The sequence below is a fragment of the Panthera onca genome, chromosome B1 (genome assembly GCF_046562875.1).
Source record: "Panthera onca isolate mPanOnc1 chromosome B1, mPanOnc1 haplotype 2, whole genome shotgun sequence".
Taxonomy (NCBI): domain Eukaryota; kingdom Metazoa; phylum Chordata; class Mammalia; order Carnivora; family Felidae; genus Panthera; species Panthera onca.
The window spans coordinates 102,760,505-102,778,279 of record NC_138342.1 but is presented as its reverse complement, the minus strand read 5'-3'; the positions used below and the strand labels follow the sequence as shown (position 1 = coordinate 102,778,279).

At 33.3% G+C, this 17,775-nt stretch overlaps 1 protein-coding gene across 2 annotated transcripts in view; it reads left to right on the top strand.

Annotated features, from left to right (window-relative positions):
- Positions 1-17,775, top strand: part of BBS7 (Bardet-Biedl syndrome 7) — a 35,927-nt gene that overhangs the window by 12,391 nt on the left and 5,761 nt on the right. The window contains exons 6-15 of one of the 2 annotated variants that reach the window (XM_060654258.3): positions 703-775; positions 1,441-1,557; positions 3,199-3,329; positions 4,581-4,665; positions 5,652-5,754; positions 7,391-7,583; positions 8,805-8,879; positions 11,884-11,949; positions 16,079-16,218; positions 17,151-17,315. In XM_060654258.3, coding sequence (XP_060510241.2) covers positions 703-775; positions 1,441-1,557; positions 3,199-3,329; positions 4,581-4,665; positions 5,652-5,754; positions 7,391-7,583; positions 8,805-8,879; positions 11,884-11,949; positions 16,079-16,218; positions 17,151-17,315 — 1,148 coding nt within the window. The remainder of the gene's footprint in view (positions 1-702; positions 776-1,440; positions 1,558-3,198; positions 3,330-4,580; positions 4,666-5,651; positions 5,755-7,390; positions 7,584-8,804; positions 8,880-11,883; positions 11,950-16,078; positions 16,219-17,150; positions 17,316-17,775) is intronic. The other variant, XM_060654259.3, reaches the window with a different exon arrangement.

The following is a 17,775-nucleotide window of genomic DNA, read 5'->3' as shown; positions in this document are numbered from 1 at the left end:
CTAAGAGATAACACCCTAGATGTTGGATATTGCTGTTCTGGTGGTACTCACCACCTACCTTCTTGGAGTACCAAAAAGTGTAATGGCACATTAAAGAGTGAGAAGTCCTGTTGAAAAAAAAAATCTGCATAACCTTCTTGTGTCAGTTACCATCCTGAGAACCTGGACGACCTCTTAAGGTTGACGATGAGAATCAGGTTGAGGGTTAGGTAGGGGCTATTTTCTGCCTTAGATGACACATGTCTGCTACCACTCTGGGACTAGGGTGGCAAACTTCATTCACATTTTTCAGGAAGCAAAATTGAGCCCCTGGGCTTGTCTTTTTCTTAGGAAGTAACTTTGGGTCTGTTTAAATATTTGTGCTCTGAGTTAAAGAAAACAGAACAAACAACTTATTCCTGGAAAGCTTTGATAGGAAAATTTACCAGTGTCAAGTTTTTGGGCAAACAAAGTATTTAAATTGAAAACTTTTCTAAGTGTTGAGTATTTTAAATATTTCTTCGTGATCTTTAAATATTATATATTTTAAAATGAGTTAACATATACAAAATTGCTAAAGAAATGCAAGTTAATAATCACAGTCTAACTTTTTTCAGCAGTTTTATTCTAGAGTTTTTCTTTATATGAATACTGATGTTATCAAGGAGTATGTATACTAAATTTATGTTCTGTTTCAGTTTTAAAATACTTGTTCTTCTTCAGGGATCTGATGTGATGTATGAAACTGAAGTTCCTGGCCCACCTACTGTTTTAGCACTACACAACGGAAATGGCGGTAATCACAATAAAATAAGGAAGTGCGTTATGTTATTTAAGTCTAGATATTTCAGGTTTTTAATCATTTAATTATATATTAAGTATAGTTAATCATTTAACTGTATGTTAAGTTTTTAATAATGTAACTATATGTTAATGAACTGGAATTGAGACAGTAGTCTGATAACTTGCCAGTAACTAACAATAATGAATTGTTGAACTTTAATTTTCAGTGTCCTCATCTTAAAATTAGATGATGAGGAAGGGTCTTATCTCTTAGTTTATAAAATTCTGTGACTATATAACCATCCTCCAAAATTAAGTTTTCTGTCTTTTTATATTTTTTAAATGATATTTTTACATTAAAGTCCATGTATATGAAAATTTTTTCAGTTTTAAGGAGATCTTATGAGTCATGAGATAAGTATAACATGTTGACTTAAAAAAAATTTTTTTTTATGTTTGTTTATTTTTGAGACAGAAACAGAGCATGAGTGGGGTAGGGACAGAGTGAGAGAGAGACACAAAATCTGAAGCAAGCTCCAGGCTCTGAGCTGTCGGCACAGAGCCTGACGCAGGGCTTGAACCCACCAACCGTGAGATCATGACCTGAGCTGAAGTCGGACACTTAATCGACTGAGCCACCGAGGTGCCCCTAACATGTTAACTTTAATTATAAACTAGGTGACTCTGGAGAAGACCTTTTGTTTGGAACATCAGATGGAAAACTTGGGCTTATTCAGATCACTACCTCCAAACCAATACACAAGTGGGAAATTCGAAATGAGAAAAAGCTGGGAGGTATGTTTTTGATGTAGTTTAGATTCTGAAATGTCATTCATTATTAAATATCCTAAATTTTATATAGTTCATTCTGTTTTATTTATTCACAGTATTTGGTAAGCTTAACAATTTACAGAGCCACCTCAAATTTATTTACTCTTTGTTTATTTAGCAGGTCTGTCATACTTTGGCATCATTTTTTAATTAAGAAATGGTAATGGTAATTTAGGATAGGTAGGTTTTTGTGGGCTGATGTCCATCCATAGTATCAAATCCATTATTCACTGATGTAGGAAATTAATTGGAATTTAGGAATATTTGATATTAAGCAAGGAAGAAGTATAGTGAGTCAGGGAATATTCTGGTTTTCTAAAGGATTTATACCTTTCTGAGGAAATTTATATCTGACTTAGAAAGTAGTAAGATGGCTATTTATAGGTATAGTAATTCTATTCATGTATTCATTTATTCCTTCAACAAATACTTGTTAGGGGAGACAGAGAATAAACAAATGAATAAATAGATAACTTCATCTAAGTCATCTGAAAAAAATATCAGACAGTGATGCATTAGTGATAGGTGGAAGGAAGAAAACTAAATTTAGACTGGGTGGTAATGGAAGGTGTCTTATAAAAGGTGAAATTTGAGCCGAGATCTGATTCATAAGAAAAGGAGTTAGTAATGTAAAAATTGGGGGGAAAATTATGCTCCAGAAAGAGGAAAAAATCAGGGCATAAGTAAAGAGGAAAAAATCAAGGCATAAGTAAACTTGATTCATTTGAGGAGCAAAGTGAAGGTCAGTGTGGCTAAATGCATTAGCATGACAAGACAAGTCAGAGACTTAGCATAGGGCCAAATCATGTAGGTCCTTGTGGACCTTGGAAAAGGATTGAATTTTAATCTATGTGCAGTGGGAAGTCTTTGGAGAATTGTAAGTGGGAGTATGATATGATCTAATCTAACAAAACAAAGCAAAAAACATACCAGGGAGAATGGATCTGGGGGAAGCAGCTCAAAATTGAAAGTGTGGCGATCAGTTAGGAAGTCATTGTTATAGTTGTTATAATTTATTTTAGTCTAGACTACAGATAAGTGGCCTGAGCTAGGCTAATGGTAGTTGGAAATGGGAAGGACTCAATTTCAGTATATATTTTGGAGATAGAGCTGTTAAGATTTGCTAAGGGATTTGGTCTGGGCAGTGAGAAAAAGACAGGAATCAGAGATGTAGTCTAGATTTTTGGCCTGAACAAATGGGTGATACCTTACTGAGATGAGGAGAGTCTGGGGAAGGACCATTGATGGGGTGCACTAAAGGGGAATGAAGAATTTTCTTTGGGGCATAGGACGTTTGAGATACAAATGGACGTCTCAAAGAAGATGCTGTATAGGATCTTGGATGTAGAAGTCTGGAGCTCTGGGGAGAGAGAGGCCAGAGCTAGAGATAAAAACTATGAGCCATTTCCATTTAGATTATATTTAAAGTCTTGGAAATGGCTGAATGTGGGCAGAAAAGGGGATACCTGATTATGCTTCAAGTTTTCTGTTCTTTGTTTTCCCATTCTGATTCAGTATATACATGTTTTCAGCCTTACTTTGTCTGTACTTGGCCCTAATATTAGTTTTATTAATAGCTTGTCACCTCTATCATCTTTTTTAAAGGTATTTTGTGTGTTGACAGCTTTGACATTGTGGGTGATGGGGTTAAAGATTTACTTGTTGGGAGAGATGATGGAGTGGTACAAGTGTATAGTTTTGACAATACAAATGAGCCTGTTCTACGATTTGATCAGGTCAGTTCATTTAAAAAGACTATATATGCTTATATTCATCAAATAATTATAGAGATGATTGTGATGTTTTGGGTTTTATTAAATTATATTAATATCTTGTGTTTGGCTTAGAATATTGCTGCTTTGATGTATCAAAATCTTCTCTAGACTGCTCTTATGTTTGAATAATAGGCTATTGCCTTCCAGATAAATAATAAATTGCTTCTTCATTTGGTTTCTAAATATTGTATACCTGAACTTTAATTATTTTGCCTTAGTTTCTACAATGCATAGTGGATTACAGGAGTAACATTTATATGTTTGGGTAACAAACAAGACTGTTGTTTTAAAGTAATAATGTTTTAGGAATAAACTCATGTTGTTAGAACAATATCAAAATATCCTTGAGCAGAGAGAGAAAAGTCGCAATTTCACTTCTAACCACCCAAGACTTTACCAAATGAGAAGAATTACTAAATATGAGTAATTTTAGTTCACAGATTTTAATGTAGTTAAGCTTGTTTATGCCAAGGTACGGAGTTACATGGAGAATCAGTCTGCTGTAAAATGAATCTTTCGGTTTCATAAAGTGGTGTTCTCTAGTCCAGGGTTTCCCATCCTGCCTTATGCAGGATGGATTGAGGCTGTTTTAAAAAACAACAACAACAAAAACCACAACCAGTATCAAGTTTTCTTTGTCTGATTTCACTACTAGTGCTTCCCCTCAGTCCCAGCTTTAACTGTAGATGAGCAAATACAGATGTTTTGATGTATAGATAAAGGTATTACATAGATAATATGGGAATAAAAATTCCCTAAAGGTTTCATAGAGGCTATCATCTCCTTTATTCATCTAAAAAACTTTATTCTTTGTTCATTTCCAAAAACTATTTGGAAAAAACGCATGAGAGGTGGTATGTAGAATTCAGATGATAGACTAAACATATTGGGAGTTTTGCTTATGTAATTTTTAAAAAAAACCTCTTTATATAAATAAATGATTTTTGCTCATTATGTGGCTACTGTGGCTGAGTGCTACACACACATATATGAGTCATTTTCAGTCTTCTTTCCCCCAAATTTAAAAGCACTGGAATTTTCTGCCATTTGTGCAGGATTTTTGCCTCTCCAATCTCAGTGTTTCGAATGATAAGTATTCAATAAATGTATGTTGAATGTCTGGAGGGAGGAAAATAAGTTTTATTACTTATTTTAATATGTCTGTGCACTTTTTAGCTATTAATGAAGTACTTGATCTTAAATTTGTTTTAGATGTTGTCTGAAAGTGTCACATCTATCCAGGGTGGTTGTGTAGGGAAAGAAGGCTATGATGAAATTGTGGTATCCACGTATTCAGGTAAGGGAAATGGTAATAGGTAAAGAAAGAATCATTAAGAAAAAATATACATTTAATAAATTATTTTTTAATGTTATTATTTAATGTTAATTTTGAGAGAGAGAGCATGAGAGCAAGCAAGCATGAGTGGGGGAGGAGCAGAGAGAGAGAGAGGGAGAGAGAATCTCAAGCAAGCTCCATGCTCAGCCCAGGGCCCAACACAGAGCTCAATCTCACAATCCTGAGATCATGACCTGAGCTGAAATCAAGAGTCAGACACTTACCTGACTGAGCCACCCAGGCGTCCCTTAATAAATTATTTTTGATGATAACTTTTTAAAAAAAGTGTTATTAGTAAATCAGTCTTACCTATAGCATTAAAACCTTTACTGGTTAAAAATTAAGGAGGGAAGGAGTAGGTGTATTGGTTTATAAAAGAGGTAATATGTGAATAATGGAGTACTTAACATACTCTACTTAATCTTTGAAAATTAAATGATATTCTTTGGTTTAAAAAGAAGTATTTACTGAACTTTAGTTTATGTTTTGTTACTGTCTATATTTCTTATAAAAATTCCCTTGCTTTTGAGTTAGTGATTCTTTTACATTCTTAAAATAGCCAATGCGAGAGTTTAACTTTCCATAAACATGATTTTCGAAAGACAGTTCTAATTCATCAGGTATATTTGAACTTGCTAGAATTGTGTTGACTTATTCCATACTTGAAAACTAAAACTATAAATTGAGAAGTGAAAGATTTCTTTAATCATAGTATTATAGTAGTTTACACAAAATAAAAATAGTATCACAAATGTTTATTATGTAGTTTCTTTATGGCTTCAGTATTTTCCAGCTTGATATATTTTGTTGTTTTGTCTTGTTTTTTGAAGGACAATAAGTCCTAGGACTAAATGAGGTTGATGTTGGTGGACAAAGGGACATGTATATTGGGGTTTCTTTTAATACTAGCAGTACTTAATGGTGCACAATTTAATTCATCTCTGCAGGCTGGGTTACAGGTCTGACAACAGAGCCTATGCATAAGGAAAGTGGACCAGGAGAAGAAGTAAAAATTAATCAGGAGATGCAAAATAAAATTTCTAACTTAAGGTAATTTTGGATTTTTTTGTTTGCTTTTTTTTTTATTTCATGAAGTGTGTAGTTCTTATATTTTATTGGAAGAAATTATACAATTAATTATTTTATCACCTTTTTAAATTTATCAGTTTGAGAAAATTTGCAGTAAGTGCTAATTAGTATTTTAAAGTTATAAATATACTTTTTATATTATTTATATACATATTATTACTTTTTTCTATACTGACTTTTTCCTAGATCAAAAATTACATTTTTCATTTGTTTATAGATAGTTGTAGTGTTTTGTTTTTTCACAGACATTAGAAAGAGACCAACACAGACAGCTGTATTCCTTCTTAATTGTACTGTTTACTGCTCCTGTGGACCCTTATGAATCTGTAACATTGGCTTATCAGTTTTCTTACTGGAAATGAGTAATGTTGACTCTTTTAGACACAGGGATTGCTTCTGTGGCCTGTTCAATTTGACAAATCCTATGAAAAGAGACCCCAGACTCAAGTAAATTTGCTTCATACAGTGAAGAAGTGGGAGTTGCTGAAACTTCTAATGACTGCTCTCCCTACTTCAACCCTTACCAACCTCTTGGGGGCAGTGAGGGCTGATCTATTTTTATTTTTGGTGGTAGTTGAGGGCTACTTAAGTTTTTAAGGCAGCAAAATGCCACAAGTACTAGTTTACTAAAGCCACACCACATGTTTACCACAAGCCAGTTTAGCAAAGCCACCTGGACTCCAAGCTCCAACGTTCATGCAATAAGGAAACCAAGTAGAATTAATGGCTATTCTCTCACATCGTCAGTATACCTTACATTTATAACCGAGTCTGTCCCTCCTGATTCCAGTGGAATGTAAGCTCATGAGAAGCTTATGTCTGTTTTGTTCATTCAGCACCTGCAACATAGGTACATATGAGGCTCTAAGTAAATATTTCTTGTACGAATGAATCTCTTCCTTTGTTTTGTTTATCGCACAAATCCCTTCCAAGCTCTTACCCAGATTTTTTCCCCTAAGTCGGGGCTGGCTAAGCCTCATGTTGTTGTTTCTCAGTTACTAGTTGCTACATTTGCATATGTTGTTTCCCTTTAACTGAAGTGACTCTAAGCAATGAAGCAATGTCTGTACAGTTGAAGGTCAGCAGAATCCTTTTAAACACTTGATAGAAGAAACTCAGCTGTACCACTGGCTCATGATCATCTTATGGTCCCCAAAATGTTAGTACTCCACAGCCTCCTTCTTATTTTGTCTGTTTCCCCTAATTTTTACTGAAAGGCACATATTTACTGGTTTTACACATTTTGTTTCTTCAAATTAAGTCTAACATATTTCTCTGCTCCAGTACAATTAGTTTCTCTTCTGATTAACTATAACTAGATTTGTGTGTTAGAACTGATTATTTTCAGCTTGCCTTGATAGTTACAACTCTTTATTAATATTGCTGGTATGGGACTGAGTTTTAATTTTTAGATTAGAGATAAATAATGTGGAATTGTTTGGTTAGTCATAGAAACAAAACTTTGTATTAGTGTCATAGTTCTAGTTCAACTAATAAAAATCCGTTTTGCACAAGTAAATGTCTCAAATTCTTGTAATCATTCTAAGGACTTCAAATGTTTATACTTATAGGTGACAGTTGTATATATTCTCTCTAGGAGTGAGCTGGAACATCTGCAGTATAAGGTACTACAGGAAAGAGAGAAATATCAACAGTCTTCCCAATCAAGCAAAGCAAAATCAGCAGTACCTTCATTTAGTGTAAATGACAAGTTTACATTAAATAAAGATGATGCCAGCTACAGCCTCATCTTAGAGGTGCAGACAGCAATAGATAATGTCTTAATACAGGTAAGCCAGTGTCTAATTTCTTTGTTTTGTGATTGGATCTATTTTGCAGACCAGCCGTATGCACTAATTATTATTGAACACTTTTAATTTTAGACAGTAATTTTAAGTGTTTTTCTTTAAATTGCATTTAGCTTAGATAGTAATTTTAAAGGTTTATCTAATCTTCTATTAGATAATCAGTTTGCTCATAGATTATCTAAGTTATATCTTTACTTTTTATTTATCCTGTAAGTATTAAACGAAAGACTGATGGACTTAAGTTTTAAGAAGCATCAAAAAGAACGGTAAGGGTTTTGTTCTTTGGCGATCTTAAGAGAATTTTAAGAGATGCGATTTAGAAAACTGCAGTATTTAATGCCCTTATTAGAACCTTTTTTTTAAGCTCTCAATTCTAAAATGGTAGCTTACAGTACAGCTTGCTCATTAACCACCAGTTTCTGGGTAGGTCCGTAGACAAAGTATATTCCCAAAAGGTGAAATATAGGGGTAATAATACACAACTCCATTCAATAATATATTTAATCAGTTTTTCTTTAAATTGTAAGATATTCAGGGAGTGGGAAAGGATGGTAGTAGGATGAATGGAAAACAAGCAAAAGATGGAAAACCCATAAGAAGATGAGAAGAGAATAAAGTGGAGAAAGAAGATAATGTTTAAAAAGATGTGGGGGAGAGATCAGATTATTAATTAAAATTTAAAGGCTGAAATCTGTCTTAGGTAATGCTAGCATAAGGGCTGCATTACACAACTCTAGGAGCACAATTTAGATAGAACTGAGTGCAACAACAGTGCCCTAGGAACTACCTCTCTAGAGGAGACCAAAAATTATCTCATTTTTGTGATGCAGGTAAAAACTAAATTGATAAAAATGAACTGATAGAATCAGAATGGCCATATTATTATTTTTAGACTATGGTAACATTTTTAGCATTGACAAAAATAGGTAGAAAGATTATACTTTTAAGGGGGTGGTGAGAGATGATCGTTTATGATCTCTAATAGTCCAAATTAGAAAAAAATAAACATTGTGATATAACATTTTTTAGTGCATTTATTTTCTAGAAGTACATTATCAAATGTAAATTAAGAGAATTCATATGCTCAAATTTAAAGATGAACATGAACTAGAACTAAAGAGAACCCTAAGAGAAAATAATGTTTTGTAAATTTTTTAGCTTTCCATCTGAACCATTTTTTTTTTTTTTTAATATTGACTGTAGAGTGATGTTCCAATAGATTTACTTGATGTGGATAAAAATTCTGCTGTTGTCAGCTTTAGCAGCTGTGATTCTGAGGTGAGTAAAAAGTATCAAGAATTTTTCAGACACTTTTTCATTTCTATTATACCATTTTGAATAAAGCCTAATAAATGCTACTAAGGTTTAATGTTTCTTCAATCTGTTTTTCATAACCTTTCCCTCAAAATCTGTTTCAGCTCATTTCCCCTATTTTCAGATAATCCAGAAAACTGGGGTGTTTTCCTAGATTCCTTCCTTTCTCTGATCTGTTAAATCCAGTTAGTCACTATTTTTTGCCAGTCTATGTCCTTGGCTCCTATGTCTCTACTCTGCTTCATTTCCACTTCTGTTAACTTTTCAGGCCCTTACCATGTTTGTTTGAACTACTCATCTATCAGTTTTTCTATCTCCAGTATTGCCTCTCACCTCCAGGCTCTGCTGTACACCGCCACCAGAGAGGTCTTCCTAAAATGTAAATATCACCATGTCATTTCTTTTTTCAAAACCTTTAAAGATTCCTTATTTCCTGCTGCATATAAGTCAGATTCCTCATTGTGGCATAACAGCTTTCCATGATTCAGCTCTTGATTACATCTCTAGCTGATCTCTTACCAGCTGCTACCTTCCCTCCCATGCACATTATTGCTGCCAAACTGAAGTTCTTAAAATTTCTTGAAAATGCTATATAGTTTCACACATTCCTACATTTGAACATGGTCTGTTTCTTCTGCTTGTTCTTTTTCACCATTTCTGGGCTTGTTGAATCTTGCTTAACCTTTATTTAGCAGACATTTGGTGGGTACTTACCATGTGTAAAGTGTCTTGGATGAGATTGTATCAGAGCTTTTGGATATGCTTAATATATCACTTCTTTCTGTTCAGTACTAGCACACACTAGCAGTCCCAGAACTAAGTGTGGCTCCTGGAGAGAAGTTAGGGAAAATAAGGTCTGGAACGGTTGTTTTGGAGAAGGCAAGCCAGAGCAGATGATGATTAGAGTTGGCAAGTCATTATACATATAAAAAAGGGAGGAATAGGGGTGCCTGGGTGGCTCAGTCAGTTGAGCCTCTGACTGTGACTCAGGTCATGATCTTGCGGTTTGTGAGTTTGAGCCTCGCGTCCCAGAGCTTGCTTCGGATTCTGTGTCTCCCTCTCTCTCTGCCCCTCCCCCACTCACACTCTGTCTCTCTCTCTCCTTCAAAAATAAGTAAACATTAAAAAAAAATTTTTTTAAAGGGAAGAATAAAAAGAGTAGATGAAGAACAAAGTTGATAGCTATATTCGGGAATAGTTTTTAATATAATTTTATAGTAAAGCTTTTCTTTTAAGAGAGATTTTTCATAGTTGTATTATGTAGTATGTATGGTTTGTCATCCCTGTTTGAGAATAAGAGATTTTATCAGGGGCGCCTGGGTGGCTCAGTCGGTTGAGCGTCTGACTTCAGCTCAGGTCATGATCTCACAGCTTGTGAGTTCGAGCCCCACATCAGGCTCTGTGCTGGCAGCTCAGAGCCTGGAGCCTGCTTGGGATTCTGTGTTTCCTTCTCTCTCTGCCCCTCCCCCACTTGTGCTGTGTGTGTGTCTCTCTCTCAAAAATAAATATTTAAAAAAAAGAGAGAGATTTTATCACAGTTGTATTATGCAATATGTGTGGTTTGCCATCCCTGTTTGAGAATAAAACATAAAAGATTAAAGCCTACATTTTTATTTTCATTCAAAAAATCAAGTTAATCTTAAAATCTTAATTCCTAAATTACTGTGAAAGATCAACCTATTTACATCATTGCAGGATTCTTTGAAATGAGTATTTTATACTAACTTAAAACCCATTTTCTAGAAGGATGGCTTTAAAAAAAAAAAAGCCTTAACATGGGGATTTCAAGTATATACACAAGTAGAGAGAATAGTATAATAACCTCACTATACTCATTGTTCACTTCAACATACGGCCAGTCTTGTTTTAGGCTCTCCTCTATCTCCTATCCCAAACCTAATCCCAGACATTTCATGTATTTTAATCTTTATCATCTTATTCATAAATACTTAGGTATGTAACATTTGTTTTTAACCACACGAAAGTATATTTATTTTCAGGTTGATTGATATTCTGTTTACTAAATTTAAATGATTTTAAATTAAAACGTTCAAATTTTCTTTTTGATATTAGCATCCTTTTTCTTCATTTACTTATTAAAAATAGGGAAATAGTAGTATATGAAAATTGCATACTAAGTATTTCATGTTGCTTTGTCTGGTTTTGCAATTCATAACCCAGATATATTTCTCTGTTTTTAGTAGTTTAACATTCAGTTTCCAGAAGTTATCATATTTGAAGTAACCTGTCTAATTTAATTCAACAAACATGTATTGAATGCTTACAGTATCATCTCAGGCACTGTGCTATTTGCTGGAAATACAGAGATATGATATTTCTTAGTCCTCTATAACTATTTGTGATAATCAAAGACATTCATGTTTTGTCTTTTAATAGTGTAAACATTAGAAGTTTGTGCTGTCAGTTAAATTTTTAGAAAAATTAATATTTTAAAGTATTGTAGTGGCACCTGGGTGACTTAGTCATTTGAGCGACCTACTCTTGATTTTGGCTCAAATCATGATCTCATGGTTGTGAGTTCAAGCTCTGTGTTGGGCTCTGCACTGACAGTGTGGAGCCTGCTTGGGGTTCTCTCTCCCCTCTCCCTCTTCCCCTCCGCCCTCGCTTTCTCCCTCAAAATAAACATTAAAAAAATGTTATTGTAGAAACTCAGGCTGGAAAGAGCATGAGCTTGTGTCTTAAAAGTATTCATTTGGATTCTGATTTCTTTACTTATGAGCTTTTGGAAAATTTTCCTAACCCGAATGCTACAGTTTCTCCATCTGTAAAAACTTATTTAGTAAAAGTTCGCATAGGGTTGTTTGCAGGAATAAGAAAAAAGCACTTAGCACAGTGTCACCCACATGATATGTGCTTTATAAATGATAACCATTATTATTATTGATGATGTTTTTATTATTATAAAAATGTGAGTTTATCCTTTGCCTTAACTTTGAATTTTTCCTAGTCAAATGACAACTTTCTTCTCGCCACTTATCGGTGCCAGGCAAATACCACAAGGCTGGAACTCAAGGTAAAAATGTTTGACATTACCTTTAATTGAAAGTTTGAACGTTCTTCCCCCTAGGTATATCTTGCAATGTATCATATCACTTCTTTGTATTGTTTTCTCCCTGAAATAAGTAATGACTGCTGGATGACCAGCTGGGTTTTAACTCAGCCCAAACCATTATCTCTGCTGTTGGCACACAACCAATCACCTTCTCTAAAATTACCAATCCTGAATTTCCTCTTAGTGGAATTTTTTTTTCGAATTTTCTATTCTGGAAAGTTTCAAATGTACGGAAAAGTAATGACTTCAGCTTCAGTAGTCATCAACTCATGACGTTCTTGTTTATACTATCACTGTCTATCCCAAAATATTCTGAAGCAAATACAAGATTTTTTTATAATTTCAGTTGTAAATATTTCAGTACATATGTCCAAAAGATAAGAACTATTTTTTAAAACATAACCACAATACTATTATAACACCTAAGAAAAATTAACAATAATTTCTTAGTTTCATCAAATATTTAGTATTTAGATTTCACTGAGTTTTTTTTTACAGTTTGTTTGATCCAGTCATGGTCCAGACAAGGTAATTTGGTTATTGAAGTATTTGAGCATTTGTCCTATATTTTCCTACCATTTGGATTTTTCTGATTGTGTTCCAATAATGTCATGCATTACCATCTTTCTAAAGAAAATCTTTTAGTATTTTCTTCAGCAATTTAGTAATATAATCTCTTTCATAATTAAATACTGATTGTAGCACACAAATCTAATTTAGTTAATTAATTTGTGTGAGGTTTTTAAAAATTATTTTTGATATATTTATGATCTAAAAAATTAAGGAATGGTTGTTTTGGAGAAGTGTTGATGCTCAGAGATTCAGTCTGTGTTTTTCAAGAGAGATGTTATACAATAACTTTTTCACATCTAGTTAAGGAAGTTCCAGTTAAGTGTAGGTTTTTTTTCCCTAAACAATTTATTTTAGTCTGCATAAGTCCCCTTTTGTGTATTTTGAAAGAAAAATTGAAAACTGGAATAAATTTATTTCTAAAGGACTATACTTAAACATATTTTATGTAACCTAATTAAACATTTTAAATTACATATCCACTGAACAAGACTGTGCCAATAAATTGGGAAGTAGGCCTAAATATATTAAAAAGCTATGTTCTTTTTTTTAAGTTGGATGCAACTTAAAACTTTAATGATAGATGCAAGAAAACTACTGAAAAAGAAGAAAAAGGTGAAACTTATATGGTAAAACATACTATGAAACTACTGTAATAAAAATAATGCAGGGTATTTAAAAGGCCTAAATAAATAGGGAGTGCAATAAAATTGTATAGAACTAGAGCTTAACATACATTTATGGAAATTTAATGGATGACTTTTTTTTTTTTTTTTTTTGAGAGAAAGAGTGCAGGTGGGGGAGGGGCAGAGGAAGAGGGAGAGAGAAAACATTAAGCAGGCTTCACACCCACTGTAGAGCCCAATGCAGACCTTGATCTCACAACCATGAGACCATGACCTGAGCTGAAATCAAGAGTTGGACGTTTAACCAACTGAGCCACCCAGGTGCGCCTAATGCATGACAGTTTTATGTAGGGAAAAATTCTGTTAAATTACTATTTCTATTTAAAAATTGGTGTCAACACAACTGGTATATATCTGGAAGAAAATTAAGTGGATTCTTATCTTAATGCCATATATAAAAAATAAATATAGATGTATTAGGTACCTAATTATTTTTCAAAAGAAGGAAATTTAGTTATCTTTTAGGTAATGGGTGAATATCAGTAAAACACAAAGACTACTACTACGTCTAACTTGTTATAAAAACAACTATTCAGTAAGGAAAATAGGCAGAGAATATGTTCTGTGCCTCAGTTCACACAAGAGGGAATCAAAATAGCTAGCAAATATTAAAAGAAAATGTTCTAACTTACTGTTAGGGAAATTCAAATTAAAATAACAAAAAACATTTTCTGCTTATCTAACAGACTGGCAAAAAATTTTAAAAAGCAACATCACCATGTGGCAGGGATGAGAAAAAGACACTCTAAATCATAGCTGAAGGAAATAAAAATTGTTATAGCTGCTTTGGAAAAACAGGCAATAGTCCCACTTGGAGGAATCTATTTTAAGCAATAAAATCACAGTATTATACACACAGATATGTATTTAATTAACTGCAGTATTGCTTGTAGAAGCAGAGGAGTGGAACCAAAGTGAACATTCAATAATTGAATGGTTGAATAATTAGCTATTTATGCATTCCATGGAATATAACACAGCTGCAATAAGGAAGGCATTGATCTATTCCTGTTAACATGGAGTGAATTCCATGAAAAACAAGATGTGGATAAAATCCCATATATGTAAATACATTTTATTTACATATGAATAAAGGTATGAAAAGAAACATACCTGTCTGGTATGATAGCATATGCCACAGGAGAAAGCATGGGTGGGATAGGAGTGGGAGGGAGGTGATGGCATTAGGAAAGACAAAGATAAGGGGAAAATGTGACTATTAGAAATAAAAGAAAGATGTCTATGATATAAATAGAATTTCTTCATGTGAAATTATGATTTTGTTTTTGTACTTGTGCATAGAGAAATGTATGAAGGTATGACTACCAAAATAGCAATCATGATCATTTCTGGGTGGTAGGATTTCAGGCGACTTGTATGTTCATCCTAATTTTTCTGTATTGCTTATATTTTTAATAATGAAAATGAATTTTTATATAATCAAAAAAAGCATTATGACTTTTTATTCTGGAAAAAATTATGTGCTAGTGTAAGCTTACCTTTAAAAAAGAAACCCTGAAATATAGCTGTATCAGATCTATTTTTTATTTCTTTTCTGTATTTTTATTTTTCATCTTTTTATTTTTCCTCTCTTTCCATTTAGAGCAATATTTGCAGTGTAACATTTGCAAAAGACCTTGCTTTAAACTTTTAGTTCTCTTTCCCATTTAGGTAAAACATTGATTTCTGCCCCCCTCACATGCTAGGAAAAGTGTGAGTTAAAATATCAGCTAGCAGGTCACCTGGGTGGCTCAGTCAGTTGAGCATCCAACTCTTGATTTTGGCTCAGGTCATGATCTCATGGTTCATAGGAACAAGCATCGCGTCAGGCTCTGTGCTGACAGTGTGGAGCCTGCTTGGGAGTGTCTGTCTGTCTGTCTGTCTCTCTCTCTCTCTCTCTCTCTCTCTGTCTCTCTCTCTCCCCTGCCCCCTCTCACTTGCATGCGTGCTCTCCCTCTCTCTCAAAATAAATAAAATATAGCCAGGTTAGAGCTATGTTAAAATATAGCTATGATTAGAGAAGCTACCATTGTAATACAAGAAGTACTACAGTCCATCTATGAATTTGAAGTGAGAGAAACGGAGACGGGGGGGCAAGAGGGAGAAGCTGGACAGCTTTCCAACTCCTGAAAAATTAATTCTTCACAGTGTAATGAATTTTTATTTTCTGTTAAGTGTTTTGAATCCTCAGGAGGTCCAACCAGGTATATTTAAAATAACTCAAAAGAATTTCCTAATCTAAATATGTTATAATTAGATGGTGTATACTTCTGTATTTTCATAGAAAATCAAGAATTAAGTTCTTAGAAACTTTTTTTTTCTGTCAGTAGATTCTTATATGTCAATATAAGCTGTCAATAGCTATATGCTATAATACCCTTATTTATGAGAAAATGAAGTATTAAAGTTTTAGTTATTTAAAAAACTCACTTATCCACCTCAACAAAATGTCTAAATTTTAACCATTTTTGATGTGAATCTTATGAACTATATTAGACACTTGTGGTTTTAGATGTGATGGGTTAGTATGTAAGAATGTACTTTTTTTGGAATGACACAGCACTACTAAGTGTAGACAGATCATCTAAAAATATGTGGTGGGGATAACTTTTATAGATAGATTAAGTTTGCTTTTGCCTGCCAAAGCTTTTTAAATTTTCCTTTACTCTAGTGGTAAAAAGTAATTGTTTAATAAAATGTCATTATTTCCTTCAGAATATCACAGAAGAGATTAAGGTCTAATTACTTGATTACTTGTGTTGAACATTTTAAAGATAACATTTGTGTTATGTTGCTAGGTTATTCTTATTTTCTTTTCTTTTGTGTTTACTCAGATTCGTTCAATTGAAGGCCAGTATGGCACACTTCAAGCATATGTGACTCCAAGGATTCAACCCAAAACCTGTCAGGTCCGCCAATACCTTATCAAACCCCTTTCACTCCATCAAAGAACTCACTTTATTGATCATGACAGGTAGGACAAAGGAGGGAGCAGTTTATTTTTTAGTATATTACATGATACAGATAAACTTGCTTTTCATTTTATAGTATAAATCTGGTAGCTATTTGTACATTTTAAAAATTAAATATTTAAGCACTGTGGATTCATATTTTTAATATAAGATTTGTCTTCTTTTAAAGGCTGATTTGAGTTGGATTTTCCTATCTTTCTCATATATTACCATTCTGATCTCAGTAGAGTAACAGTTCTCTCTCCCAAATACCTGTTGTGAATAAATATTGTTTAGCACTTGAGTTCTCTGTGAACAGGATCTTATTATAGTATTAACCTCAAAGGTTATATTTCCTTTCTGTTTCACCTCAGGGAATATTGGCAAATCAATTGGTTGTGATAGTCCCTGTTATTTCTGAGTTCCAGTCCAACTTAAGCATCTTCCTGTTGGTAGTTTTTCACTTTCTTTCCTGAGATGAGAGACCATGAGCTTAAATGAAGGAGAAGGGAAAGAAATGAACAATTACTGAATATTTTCCCTCTGCTGTATGTTGTACTAGATGCTTATGCATTGTCATTTAAGCCTTACAGCAAGCAAGACAGGTAGTAATGTCCCCATTTTACAAATGAGAAATAGAGACTTGGAAAAGTAAGTAACTTGCTGATACAGGAAACAGTTATGATTGGAGGCTTAATTGAACATTAAAGCACAGATATAGGTAAGCATTCCTTTTTTTCCATGAGATTGAAAATTTTATTTATCTTATGGTTAATATTAATCTGAAGAAAATTTAATATTTTTATATTTGTTTATACTTTTATATTTGTTTATATTTGTATATACTTTTATATTTGTTTAACTACTATTGCAAAATTCTGTTAATGTGTTGTATACATATAATACCTCCATGTATTCCTACACACAAATGTGTACCTCCACTATTAAATTACAGACCCATGAATACACTGACTTTAACAGGCCAGTTCAGTTTTGCTGAAGTTCACTCCTGGGTGGTTTTTTGCCTGCCTGAAGTCCCTGAGAAACCTCCAGCAGGAGAATGTGTGACATTTTATTTTCAGAACACCTTCCTGGATACACAACTTGAAAGTACCTACAGGTAAATAAAACTTATTACTGGTTCAGGAATGTTTTTATATAAATAGAGCTTCTAAATTTTCATTTGTTTTAAGGCAGGAATAACTTGAAAATAATGTGACTGAAAACCTGTACTGTTCAAGAGAATCTATTGAAAAACAAGTAGAATTAATGATTTAAAAAAAATGTTTGAATACAGACGAATATGAAAGATCAATACCTTTCCTATTCCCAACAATAACCAGTTAGAAAATAAATGATTTGAATGATTTGAAAAGACCCTATCAGAGTAGCAATAACAATAACAAAATATCCATATAAGATCTGCAGAAATATCTGTTATTAGAAATATGCAGAACTTACATGAAGAAAACTTTAAAATTTTATTGACATAAAAGACTTGATTAAATGGAGTAATATATTCAGTAGTCATCAATTGAAGACATAAACATGGCAGTACTTCCCCAAATTGATTCATTTAT